Here is a 13862-nt window from a genome sequence, read left to right on the forward strand (position 1 = left end):
TGTTTTGAGGTGCACTGCCATCCTAAACTTGAAAGAAGAGCAAGATGGAGCAGGCAGCAGGAGCAGCTGGTGGTTATTTCTATGGCAGCAAGGGGAGGGATGGGAAGCAGTGAGCAGCAGAGGGTCTGCAGGCAGCATGGGGGGGGACAGGAGGGGACCTTCATGTCACAGCAGGAAGTTAAAAAGGAAGAGCCTGGAGGAGGAGTTTTACTTTGCCCACCAAACAATTGAAAATAGATCAAAAGAAGAACCCAAAGGGTTTGTTGGAGCTGACAGCTCCTAAGGAAGAAAGTGGGACAAATTTCATACACTTCAACTTTTTAAAATAATTTTCATTTTGTTAGAGTGGGAGCAAACAAAGGGATTTGGATATTGTTGTTACAAGGTGACTTTATAACACTGACATCAGAATCTGGCCCTTCATCTCTGCTCCTTAAAAGTTAGCAGTTCAGCTCCCCACAACAAGAAATACAGTATTTATCCATCTTCTTAGACACTGAGCATTTTCTGGAATCAAGACCTACCCTGGCAAAAACATGACAGTAACCCCGAGTACAAACACTGCTCCTCATCAAACTCATCTTCAGGAGGAAACAAAAATACAAGCTGTCAAATGGACAAAAATCTCCCTGACTGTCAGGACTCAGGAGGTGTCAGCCAGCATCTGGCTCAAAAACAACCTATACTTCAAGTTCCCAGCTTCACTGGGATGTTGCCATGGCCAAAGGCAGATGCCCAGTAAATGAGTGTTTAACCTCCCAAGGCTTTTTCCTCCACTGGCTCCATCCCCCTTGGCAGTGAAGGCAGCGGTGTGGGGTAGCAAATTCACTTGGGGTGTGTTTTGCACACAACCTGCATCAATACTTCATGATTTCTTCTGCAGTGACAGCATTAAGCATCCTCTGGCACAGGCTCATAGGAGCCTGCTCGCTCGAGTGACTTAAGGACAGACCTGTGAAACTGTCAGCAAACAGCATGAGATAAATCATCAAGCTCTGGACAAACGAACAGAGAACGTGCCAATTTACAGGGGAAAAATCTAATTCTGTCCCCTGTGGCCAGCATGGAGAGGGCAGGCCCACAACAGCCTCTATTTGACCATCACCTCCTTTGAAAGCCAAAGGAGATGCCTCACCCACTCCTCCCAGCAGCAGTAATTTTACAAAAGGAATGATGACAAGGTCAATTCAGTGGCTGTGTTTGCTGTTGTGTGTCAGTCCAGTGAGGCTGTGGGGTTGCACTGGTAGAAAATCAAAGAAATGAACGCGGCACACAGAGAGATGCTGTGCTGTAAATTTTGCAGAGAGGAACATTTTCTGGCATGCCTGCTCTCCTTTGCTCACTACTGCTCAAATAAGCAGTGCAAAAGATTTCAGAAGTTGTCAGCAGAGAAATCTTCCTAAGGAAAAAAAAAAGCACCAAACCATTTCTGTGCTCTCCTGGCAGCCCCAGCACTCCACTCCCTATAAATAGAGGATCTCCACGTTGGTCAAATGCAGAGCAAAGCTGTAGCATTAAGGAAACCCAGTCCCTCATGGCATTGCTCGGATGGACGCTGTGTTCAGGCACCTTCTGTTACAAATTCCCACTCTGCATGGCTGGCAGAGGGCTGGGATGGTCTCAATCAGCCTGCTCTGTGCTGATACGCTCAGAATGCTTGTCAGCTAAACATTCCAATATCCCAGCGTTGCAGTAAATCAGGCTAATGATTTGCTCCAGAACTGAAGTGGTTCTCTGCCAACTGCCCTCCCTTTAATGCGCAGTCAGCTCCTTGCAACTTATATCCCCTGTTTCTGGAAACACGTGCTGTCAAAAGATCTTGTAAGTCATTTCCTTACACGTCTTCAAACCATCCCTGAAGACCCCCTTTTGCCAGAAAGAAGTCAGCTGCTCCGTGTGATGCTGGGCAGCTGCTCGCTGTCCCTACCTGCCTGCAGGTAATTGGTGCAGCCATGCGACCACTTCTGCAGCTGACATTCATAGCGCTCATTCCATCAGCAGACCCTCCCTAAGGAGAAAACTCTGCTTTACTCTATTAATAGTGTGCGTGGGTGTGCTCTGGGTATCTGTAGCTGCTCAAGACCTACAGGAATGTGGCGTGTTGGCAGGAGAGAGTTTGACCCAAGGAGGCAGCAAATGCCTGGTGTCTCACAAGGAAGCTAGCACAAATAAGTCCCCAAAGTGCTGTTTTACTGCAGTCTTACCAACAGGGTGGGTGAGACGGCTGGTAGATGAAATAGTTAACCGAGCACCAGCCCTGCAGAAGCTGCTGATGGAGAAGGAGGCAGCAGCTAGCCCCATTTATCCTCATGTGTCTCCCACTGCTATCAGATATTGCCTCCCGAAAGCTCGTGCTCAGAGCAGGGAGACGGAAATTGCTATTGACAGAAGTACCCTGCAGACAAGGTCCTCTGCTGCAAAGCTGCTAGCATCTTGCATGGTGGAAACCTATTTTAAATGACAACAGAGCAGTGTGTTTTGGAAAGACATTGCTGTGTGGTTCTCTAAATTACAGGGGAGGGGTGGGGAACAGAAGTACAGCTTGGGCAAATGCTGTCAGATGTGAAGCGCTGTCTTCCAGAGCTCATCTGTGCAAACACTTCCAGGGCACCAGGGAATGTTGTCACTGACAAACACAAACCATGGGAAATGGTAGTCTGAAAGCAAAGGCTGATGGTACGACCAGCAGTGATGTGATCACAGAATGCATCCAATGTTAAAAAAAAAACAAGGTTGGTCAGAGCTTGCCTCCTACAGCATTATTGCTCTCAGTGATCCAAAAATACAGCCCCACTGAATACTTCTGCAACAGCACAGGCTGTGTTATTGAAGGAGTATGTGAGGAAGAGCAAGGAGAAAGCAGCATGCCATCATAAGTTAAGATCACTACTTTGATTTACTGCTGAAAACTGATGAACTTGAGATCCCAAAGCCCAAAACAAAGCTTAATCTTGATTAGGTTCTACACTTACCCCCTTATCATATTATCTGAGTACATCACACTCTAATTATAGGTATCTGAACACTTAATGGGGTTGGGAGGTGTTAATCCTATGGAAGAAGCCCTTGAACACAGAGTGAAGCCGAGTCAGAAACAACTCTTAGTTTTTAAATGCCAACTAAGTATGCAGCAACCAAGGGAAAAAAACATTCTTACATCAGCAGCACTTCAGAAAATTTGCCTCTTCCTCATCATTATCCCAGATCCTGAGTCTTGGCTCTACATTCAGAGTGAAGTTATTATTATGAGGAGAAAAAAAATGCATTATAATGTTTGTATTTATAAAAGCATCATTTAAACATATCAGTAATCATTCACAGAAAGGCGTAATACTTACAACGTCTCGGTGGGATGTTTTATCTTACTCTCAAGAGGTATACAGAAGTGCTTCTCAATATTTTAATATCTGTTAGGCAGTGGTTGCAGTTTATTTATCTCTCTCTAGTGGATACAGAGTTATGAGTTAAATATTCCATCTTCCCCTCCAAAGGATATAAGAGACTGTATTCCTGTGCTCATGCAAACAAAAATTCTCCCTTCCACATCACATCTTGGAGTGGAAAATGGCACTGGCTGCCCAGGAGGTGGGGAAGTTCCCATCCCTGGAGGTGTTGCAGAACCACAGAGATGTGGGCAGTGGGCATGGGGGTGGGATGGGGTTGGGCTTAGGGATGTCACAGGGTCTTTAGCAACCTTAATAATTCTGTGATTCTATGCATTTCTTTGAGACGCACCCTATGAAGTCCTTGAAAAGAGCTTCCAGGAGTTCCCACCTTGGGTAGACACTGAAGAATGGTTGTTGCTGAATTTAATTGAGCCATTTCCTTTTTTCTGCTGCTTCTGTTTCACGGCTGTTGTTCTTTTGTATTGCTTTACCTGTTAGGACAAGGAACTGAGTATGCTACCGGATCTCGAGGGAAGGAGGGTGTTTGTATTGTTGTGTTTAAGTACAGGTATGACTGATGTTGTGCTTTAAATACCAACCACTGCTTCATCAGCTTCCAGCCTGGCTACTTTGAGTTTGTTCCAAATCTGAGTTTCAAAGCCCATCATTATGAAAAAAAAGGTATTCTTACATATTCAGGCAAAACTATGTTTTTGATACTTCAGGGATGTAAAGAGTCTTCCACACCCTGTAGATCATCAGAGCTCTCGATAGCAACTTCAAGCCTCACTGAGGATTCAATGAGCTGTCACTGAGTTACATGACACCTATTAGGATTATGGAAAAAAATCATCCAGATTGTTGCTGTCATTAGCTATCAAGTTTTACAGACACTAGAGAGAACCCTGAACCAATATCCATGATCTCAACTATAGCAAAAGTATTGGGAGGAATGTTTTATATTCCCAGGCATTGATATAGATCCAAATTTCACAGCCATGTGCTGAGGCTGGTCAGAATGATCAGCCTCCATATCCCTAAAAGCTGCAAATGAGAAGGAATTCTCAAGCTCTTCTAGAATTTTCTGCTTAGGATGGATTATCTTTTTCTACCTCTACCAGCCCTGGTGGTAGAGGCTCAGGGTATAAAGGACAGAGGGTCAAAGCTCTCCAGCCACAACCCAGGAGAAAGCCAAACACTGCTAATCCCAACCCCTCCTGTCCTGCTGGCACATTTCAGCCCTGCAGTGGAAGGGATGGCTCCATGGCCTCATTGCAGGAGGAAGTTCTGCTAAGGGGCCCATTTCATTCCAAACTTTAATAACATACAGCCATTTTACAGAGGCTGAAACCCTCCCACAATCCATCAGCGCTGCAGACACCAGAGGCTTGGGGAATTTGGTTTTGCAGACTTTGTGTCTCTTAATTGAATTTCTGGAAGCAGGACATTTGTTTGGGCTGCTGCCCATGCCCAGGCAATGGAGCTTCATAAGGAGCAACTGTGAGAGTTCTGTTCCCTGTGAAACTTCTGCTTTTCTACCAACTCCAGATCAATTCGACCAACTGAATTACAAATCATTGAAGAAATACCTACAGCCTGCCCAGGAGCCCAACCTATATGCACAGAAGCAGTGTCATTGAAAGGCCTATTTCCACAGGATATTAGCATGAGAGGACTATTTTCTACTTATTCTTCTTGCACAGGAAGGAAAATAAATCATACCCTGAATGTATTTCCTGTAATTTGGCCTCTCATAACCACAAGGCTCGTAGAAATGCCCATCCCATCTCAGAGGCTCTGTGATGCTGGGAAAGGTTTAGTTCCCTTGTGAGAGCTGCCATAAAAATAAACAGCAGGATCTTTAAAATCTGGGCTTGCTGGGGTGCATGCAGCCCCAAGTTTGGGGCAGAGGGACGTGAGGGGAATGTGCTCAGTGGGTCAGCACGGCACTGCCTTCTGCACCAGAAGCCCTGATGGATTCTTCACAGCCCCTGAAATGCTGTACAGGGAAAGCCAGAGCCGTTCCCACAATTAGAGCAGATCTATCATTTGCTGGAAGAATTAAATGCACTGTAGTAGCAAACCTGCAGTTGACACTCACAGGGTGCAATTGAAATCCCGCGGATTAGTAATTCTTTTGAGATCTTTGTAATCATTGGTAATAGGTAGCGAAATAAATCCACGGTTATATCCTACAGACTGCAGCTGTGCTTCTGTTAAAGTCGTATTAAGTGATGGTTTTTAAATCCTTCTGCCAGCTAGAGCTGTAAGTACCAAAACTCCAGTGCAGAAGATAACTCACCCGGGGTGATGGATGCTCCTGAGCACCAAAGCGCTGGTTAATGAATAATGAAAGCAGCAAGGCAGGATCACACCTCAGGGCCACGCTGCTGCAGGAAGCTCTCAGATAGACCTCCCCATGCAGCTCCTGCAGCAGCAGGCACAGCACCCAGGCTGAGACCAGCTGCAGCTCTGCGTAATCATAGAAAGTGATATAAAACACTGATGCAAACCTTTATGCAGGTGGACAAAGTGCTGAACGCTCTGCCTTGTTCACCCATCCAAGCTGGCGTTGTTCCTGTGGGTCTCAGGAGTGCGTGCTCACAGCATGGCTTCCTGCACGGGCTACCAGTTAGCTGAGCAAATGTGCCATTAAAACCTGAACCAACCTTGAGGGGGACGTGCAGGTTGAAGTTGCAGCAGGAAGAGATTTATGGACTTGTTTTCCAATTGAAGAGGCATCAGATAGTTCAACATCCAGCAGCTCTGATAAGGAAAGCAGCAGCTCACGGGGATGAGCATGGCTCTGGTGCCCAGCCTTGCTGTGCAGCCCATGCTGTGGGGCAGGGACCTGCTGGGACAGCCATGCTAGGAACAAAAAGCAGCTTTGCAGACTTGGTATCCTACAAAGATAAGAACAGCACTGAGAAAGTAAAGCACAGAGAGATTAAAAAACTCAAGAGAAGGATATTAGTGGCGAAGTTAAGAGAATAACAGAGGAATCCTGGCAGTCCTTTCCTGCTGCTGAGCTTCTGGTCAACCTGCTCCAAATTCAGAACCTAAGAGATGGTTTCTTGATGGCATGAAACATCAGTGGCAAATTAGTTGCACAAGTAGAGTATTCTATAGAAAGAGGGAAGGGGAATAAAGCAGGGCTGGCAGAGGCACTTTTACCTGCTTCTCTTGAATATGTGTTGCTTGCTTTGTTTTCACTTAGGAATCTACAAAGGACACTGCTTCCGAATCAACCACTTCCCTGAAGACAATGACTACGACCATGACAGCTCAGAATACCTTCTCCGTAAGTTGGAAAGCAGCACCAGGTGCACAGAACTAACAGCCCAAAAGAGGGATTATTCATTGCAAGAGCCCAGCCTTCAGGGATCACTATTTTAAGGATTTCCTTCATCCATGAGAACTCGCATCGTTTTGGTGCCCATTCTCTTAAAATTACATGGAAATATTCTAAATGGAAACAACAGCATTTCCAGATTGGAGAGGATGTTTTACAGAGGGAGCATTTAGTTGGTTCCTGTACCAAAAGCAATCTGAGGAGTGAGTTCCTGCCCATGAGGAAGCTTTTCCTGTCGCTCAAACACAGCCCTTATGCAAGCCTCATCCTTTGCAGCTGCTCCAAACCACCTCCCATGCAGTGAAATTGCTGCAGCTTAGGAAGGAAGCTGAAATTCCTGCAGATAACAGCAAAATCTCAGCAGGAATGTGGGCTGCAATTTCCCTGCACGGCAGCTGGCCGCTGATGCTCTGTGCTGGTGTGAAAGCGTGCACAGAAGTATTTCCATCCACTGACACGGTGCTTGAAGTAATGGCACTCGTTCTGCCTTCCTCCTGACCATGGCTCGCTCGGTTGATACAACATCTTGAAACCTGAGTGTGAAACTTCATGAATCCTGCAAAATCTGAGTTAGATTTCCCCTTCCCTTGGCTGCCTTACCTTGTTGTTTCTCTTGTGCAAAAGAGCTGCCCAGCGAAGCTGAAAGCAATGCCTTTTGCAAGAGAAAGAAACTGCAGTACACAAGGTGTTGGGAAAGCTTCAGGGAGCAATGAGCGTGGCTGCTGGCTGAGCCATCCAGAGAGGCAAAATGCTCCTCAATTACACCGCTATTAATTACCTGAAACACCGCTTAGAGAACCACTCTGTCCTTCTGCTCACTTCTGGGAAACAACTTCTGTTTACTAAGACAAGGAGGAGGAAAAATGGGGCTTTCTGAAAAGTGTGCTTACCAGAAAACCCAGATCTTTTTTCATCTTTCCTCTTGTCAATTTACATCAGTCATGATGCTGGGGTGACATGATTGCAGCGCTCGGGCAAAGGCAGGCTTGCAGAGTGTGAGCACGGCTGCATTTATCTTTCATACAAAGCCTTGGAACTAATGTTAAATTGATGCCAAGTCAGCTTTAGGAAAGAAACATCATTAGTAAAAGGACTTTAAAGGAAAGATGAATTAAGCAGCACCTTGGTAAAAGTGCATTATGTCATTTTTGTTTGGAGGAAGGGAAGGGAAAAACAGTTACAGCCGCTCTGTAAGACAGGAGATGGGTAAATTGTTTGTAAGAGTGCTGCGACTGATGATCCTGGAAGCTGCTTTCAGGAGTCACTAAGTACAGATCTTAAAAGCAAGTTGGCCCAACCCTGGGTGTCTCCTGCAACACTGGGATGCAGCCGCTGCTCCCTGGGGTCTGAGCTCACCCTAGAGCTCTGCACAGATAGCAGGAACCTCTGCTTTAACTGCAGGAGGGAAAACTGCCACTTCAAATGAAATGCATGCAGATGATTTAGAAATTACTGGAAGGTTATATACCTAAATCAAGAATAAATGAGCTTATATGTAAATGTACATATCACCTAATGAGAGACAGATCTCGTCTGACTAGGCACAGAAACAAGGGTGTTTGCATCCTGCTCACAAGAGACGTGAGACCCTCCTTCCCACTTCTGCCCTCTCTGCAACACCTTTGCAAGCTCCTGTCCCCACATCAGCCATCAGGACCTGCAGCCGTTCCTCGGCACAAGACCTTGGCTGGGGACAGCCCTAATTTTTGTCTCAGGGAGACAAAGGGAAAAGCACAGTTCCCATCCACGTTGTGCTCAGATGAAGGCACTGAACCGACCCTGTGTGCACCCTGTGCTTCTGGGAAGGCAGCACATGGGTTTTCAGCCTTTCCTGCATATACCAACCTGGCCTAGACTTCAGATAAATGTGAACAGAATAGTATCAGCAGAGCACCCCAGTTTGAAATCCTATTGAAATCAGTGAAAAAAATGCTTTATCTTAGAGAACTTCAGTCCAGGGCATGAGTAGGAGCAGCAATCTGGATTTCACCCTTTCTGCACTCAGTCTGCTCCCTGCAAAACCAAAGGAGCAGTGGCTGCAGTGACTGCAAACACGTGCAAGGAAGCTGTAAGCCTTCCTGCTTAGCTCCTGTGGCTGCTTGCAGCAAGAAGGCAGCGTGGGGCCAAGCACAGCCTCGTGGCTGACGGCACAGCCCATGCAGTGCTTCCCTGAGGTGTCAGCGCACAGAGCGCGGCCGATGCGAACGGACAGGATGGTAAACAAGGAGAAAGCAGGGGAGAGAGCAAAGCCCAGATTCCCTTAATGTTTTTTGACCTGCTGTCATTTTATTACCAGTATTGGGAGACATATGTAAATTCTGCATGGTACCTATGAGTACTCCTTTTAAATTCCAGAGCTGAAAGTAGCCATCGTCCCCAAGAGAACACGGTATGTTTTGTTTCTCTTCACATTAATTAACTAATAGAGAAAAATCACCTCTGGGGCTTTTTACTAGATGTGATACAACCCACCCCATGTACACGGCACGTCTGTCAAGTCTCTTCTCATACTGTCACCGAAGCAGTTTAGAGAAGTCCTTTGAAATAACAGAACTGTAGGGGTTGGAGGGACCTGTGGAGACCCCCCAGTCCAACTCCCAACCTCCAAAGCTTCCCTGGAGAAGGCTACAGTCATTACCAAATCATTATAAACAGCTTGAAGTATAGGAAAAAACAAGCAGATAGTGTGGCCATAGCAAATTTCAATCCTATGCTGCCTTTTGTTGGGGTACGAATAGACAGTGATTAGGGGTGCTTCTGTGTCCATGAGCACAGAGACTTTTTCTGATAACCAACCCCAAAAATTGACCCAAAAGTCAGAGCACCTCTACCTCTGACCTCACACAGGGATGCACACCCAGCACAAGAGAATGCACTCTCAGCACTCAGCATGCATCCATCAGTGACCTGACACCCTCACTCCTTGGGTTTGCCAATTACTGCAAGGCTCATTCTAAACAGGAAAGCACCCAACTGAGCTGGGTTAAATCCGGCCAGAACATTCCCTCTCAGCAAAAGACACGTGCAGCAGCGTTGCCAGGTTTGGTAGGAGATGTCCTTTTCACACAGTGGCAGATCAATACGGGCACAAGCTTCCCAGGCAGGGACTGTCTCTTTGCTTTATATTTGCACCATCCTAATGAGCCCTGGGCCTGGCGCTGGGGCTCCCGGGGGCTTTGCAGCACACACAAAAGCGCTGCTGTTATTAAATGCCCAGCCCTGTCCCTCTTGCAATCTGTGGGAGTTTTGCCACCGGTCATCAGGGGAATCGTTAGAAAGCAATTCACTAAACTGGCAACGCCACCACCATCAGAAGTCAAATGAGAAATCAGCAGCAGCAGCATCTGGCCATTCCTCCTCGGGAAGCAGCACCATGTGTGTCCCCAGGAAGATGGCACCCGAGGGGGACTGCAGCAGCCCACAGCCCCAGATGCTGTTTGCTGGCAGCTTTTCCCTCCTCATGCCCCCAGCCCAGGGGGTCCCCCATCCTCCCTGTGCATGTCCTGACACCAGTGCTGTCCGCCCCACTTTCAGCTGCTGCCTTGCCCCATAGTGCCCCATAATGTCCCATAGGGTCTGAAGGCTGGCTAGATGCAGTGGCTTAGATCCTTGTGCGGGGATTTTACAGCCCATACTGATGAACGGGCTGAAGCAGACAAAATTTTAAGTGACTCCATTTAGCTGTCAGGAAACAAAACACAAACGCCTGAGATATACTTGTTAAAATTTCCTCCTTAGAAACCTGAACGGTTTCAAAGTCTTAAATACTCAACAGGGAAGAAAAAAAAAAAAAAAAAAAAAAGAGTAATTAGCCCACTGCTAATACAAATGCTGCAAACTCCAAGAGTCGTGCTTTGCTCACCTTACACACGTGCAACAGACCCTCTGCTGAGGCTGTCCCCAAATGGTGCAGAGTTCATCGCCAGCTCATGAATATTTCAGTGCTGCCCGCTGTGTGATGCTGGCTGTCATTCGCCTCGTGCTTCATCAGAAATGTTCTGGTGGCATCACATTAAGGCAAAAACATCGGATTTCCCAGGAGGAAACTCAAGAGATTGAAGTTGCTCAAATGAGGGTAGCCCTTCTACATCGGCCACCCACCTCGGCTCCCCCACACCTGCCCACAAATGCAGAATCATTGGTAACTGCAGCAAAATTTGGGGTTTGGAGACTTTGCATTCTCCATAGGAGCACCTGAGGAGGCATCTGAAATGACTACTGACTGTTGTGTTTGCTTCCTATCTCCCCTGCAGGCATTGTCCGTGCCTCCAGTGTGTTCCCCATTCTAAGCACAATATTGCTGCTGCTGGGAGGGCTCTGTGTTGGAGCAGGAAGGATTTACAACAGCAAAAACAACATTATTCTCAGCGCTGGAATTCTCTTTGTCGCAGCAGGTATGCTCTCCTTAAATTGAGTCCTTAAGAAGCGCCACCTTTTTGGGTTGAAATATGCATAAGTGCAGCTTCATCTGGTGGGGAAGCCACCAGCATGGCCTGGACTGGCCAAAAATACAACGGGGTGATTCCCAGCCCAGCAAGAGAATGACACTGCATCACATCCACAGCTCTTCTTCAATTTCCTGAATTTCTACCCCAAAGTCCCAGTTCTTTCAAGCCATTTTCATTGCAGGTGGGCATCACGTGCTCCTGCAGCTTTATGCTACTGAGCTGCTCATATCCAAATTAGGAAATCCTGTTTTTGTTGCTCACTGCCGATGAAGGCAAGCACAAGGAAAACAAGTGAGGTCGAGCCTTCTGGCTGGGTGCAAAGACTGATTTTCCCATGGAGTAACTGGGTGACACATCACTCCCTCTATCCCTTTCCTGGGTTGAGGACATGACCAAATTCATACTGGGCAAATTTCTTCAGAAAAAAAAATTGTTTTTGAAGCTCTTCAAAATGCAAATTCTTGAGAAACCTTCATTTTTCTTGAAAAAGAAATTGCAGGAAGCTAAGGCTTGTAGCATGCAGTCTTTGCTCTACTTAAAATGTACTACACATAAGATGCCTGAATAGAAGCATGAATCAGGCATCTCTTAGATCCTGGCCCTTCTTTCCTTCTCTTATATGAGAACAGAAAAACTCCACCTATGCTAGGTGAGTGTGCTTTCCAAATTAGAAACGTCCAAGAGAGTCATCCACATTGTTAATAGCCTTCCCTGAAGCTCACATTAAGCATGCTGCATTCAGATGGAAATTCAGCAAGGTGGAAGAGAACTTGTCTTGATCAAGGTGAACAGCCATAGCCCTGAGCTCAAAATGTATTTTTATTACTAATAATATTAGCAAGTTCCCATACGCTACTTCTTTCCCATCATGTCAGTGAAGAAATGGGGACAGATCCTGCTGAATCTTTTAAGATCTTTGCAAGCAACCGCGAACATGACATGGGCCTACCTTTTGTTTTCAAGGGCAAAGGAAATCTTCAGATAGTTAAAAGAGTAAATATAATGTAATGAAATTTCCTGGTCATAGTCTTAGAAATATTCTTGTCTAGAAGGTAACACGGCTTGAATTTTTTAATTTCCCAGCCACATGACAGCTGACTTCTGTTTTTCTCTCTCTAGGACTAAGTAATATCATAGGGATCATTGTCTACATATCAAGCAACGCAGGTGACCCAAGCGATAAGCGAGATGAGGACAAAAAGAACCATTACAACTACGGTTGGTCTTTCTATTTTGGAGCCTTGTCTTTTATCGTGGCCGAAACCATAGGTGTTCTGGCTGTGAACATTTATATCGAGAAGAACAAAGAGCTGAGGTTTAAGACCAAGAGGGAATTCCTTAAGACTTCTTCCAGTTCTCCTTATGCCAGGATGCCAAGCTACAGGTACAGGAGGCGGAGATCCAGGTCCAGTTCTCGATCCACAGAGCCTTCTCCATCTAGAGACATTTCCCCGGTTGGCATGAAGATAGCAAGCACCATTCCCATGAACGAGATTTCCATGTACACTCTTTCCAGAGAGCCCTTGAAGGTCACAACGGCCGCCAGTTACAACGCAGACCAAGAAGCCAGTTTTCTGCAGGTCCACAACTTCCTTCAGAAGGAATTTAAGGAAGGACTCCACGTCAACATGGTCAACAGGAGAACGACACCTGTCTGAAGTTCCTTCCCTCCCTGTGGTTTTTGAAAAAAAATATCAGAACAGACCTGTCATGAAAGAGAAGGAGCGATGTTAAAATACCCTCTCACCTCTTTAACTGTGGCATGTATTGAGGCAGCAAGTGGGGATCCTCTGGACCAACATAAAGATGTTACACGCTTGTAGCTTTTTCAAAGCTATTTGGAGTTTGTTTCTTTCAGTTCTTGGTGTCACGAGATGAAGGTAGTTCATGTCCCTGCACTTTTGTAACGTGTACAAAGTCTTGGAGAAGCTGCGAAGGACTTGCCACCAGTGTGTTTCAAGGGTCGCAGAATTGTTGTACAACTGTTTTCTAAATCGAGATCCCTTACTACAAACTTGCAACTATAATTTACAACTAAGCCCAAGGATACGAACTAGTCCTCCAGTGATCCGCTCCCCTTTGACACAGCGTGAGCTTTGCCTCTTCCAAAAAAAAAAATAATAATTAAAAAAAAAAGAAATATATAGAAGATATTTTTGAAGACAACACCATCTAAAACTGACCTGTGCTACTGAACCCGTAGATCATTCATGTGCTGAACATTAGAGACTCCCTGACAGGGCATCGAGGGGTCTCCTACCTGGGGGTGGAAGGCAACCCTCCGGGCAGCGCGGGTGGGGAGAACAGGGTGGGTGCATCGCCCAGCGCCTAGCAAGGGCGGGATTAAGGTAGGTGGGACTTGAGCATCTTTGCAAATATCATTTCTTGCCTAACAATTAGAAAACTTGAATTCTCATTCCGACTAGCCCTAGTGCCTGATCCGGCGAGGTGCTGAGTGCTGTCTGCCAGGAGCAGGTCCCTGCGGACTGCGTACAGCCAGGGTGAGGAGCAGGGCTGAGCCTGCGACCACAGCCCCCATTTCCTTACTGCTTCACAAGTGCAACACTAACGCTACTGGAAACTAAGATATCTGAGCAACACGTGTACAAAAGATGAGAAGCTGATACGTTTGGACTAGCAACACATCCTGCAGCAATGGGAGCTGAGCGTTAACAG

The 13862-nt window shown here is 46.3% G+C and overlaps 1 protein-coding gene across 1 annotated transcript in view; it reads left to right on the plus strand.

Annotated features, from left to right (window-relative positions):
* Nucleotides 1-13270, plus strand: part of CACNG4 (calcium voltage-gated channel auxiliary subunit gamma 4) — a 36486-nt gene extending 23216 nt beyond the window's left edge. The window contains exons 3-5 of the mRNA XM_031598828.2: nt 6604-6687; nt 10992-11132; nt 12306-13270. Coding sequence (XP_031454688.1) covers nt 6604-6687; nt 10992-11132; nt 12306-12844 — 764 coding nt within the window. The 3' untranslated portion in view covers nt 12845-13270. The remainder of the gene's footprint in view (nt 1-6603; nt 6688-10991; nt 11133-12305) is intronic.
* Nucleotides 13271-13862: the final 592 nt, after the last annotated feature.

The sequence above is a fragment of the Phasianus colchicus genome, chromosome 20 (assembly GCF_987193195.1).
Source record: "Phasianus colchicus chromosome 20, bPhaCol1.hap1.1, whole genome shotgun sequence".
In the NCBI taxonomy this organism is placed as follows: Eukaryota; Metazoa; Chordata; class Aves; order Galliformes; family Phasianidae; genus Phasianus; species Phasianus colchicus.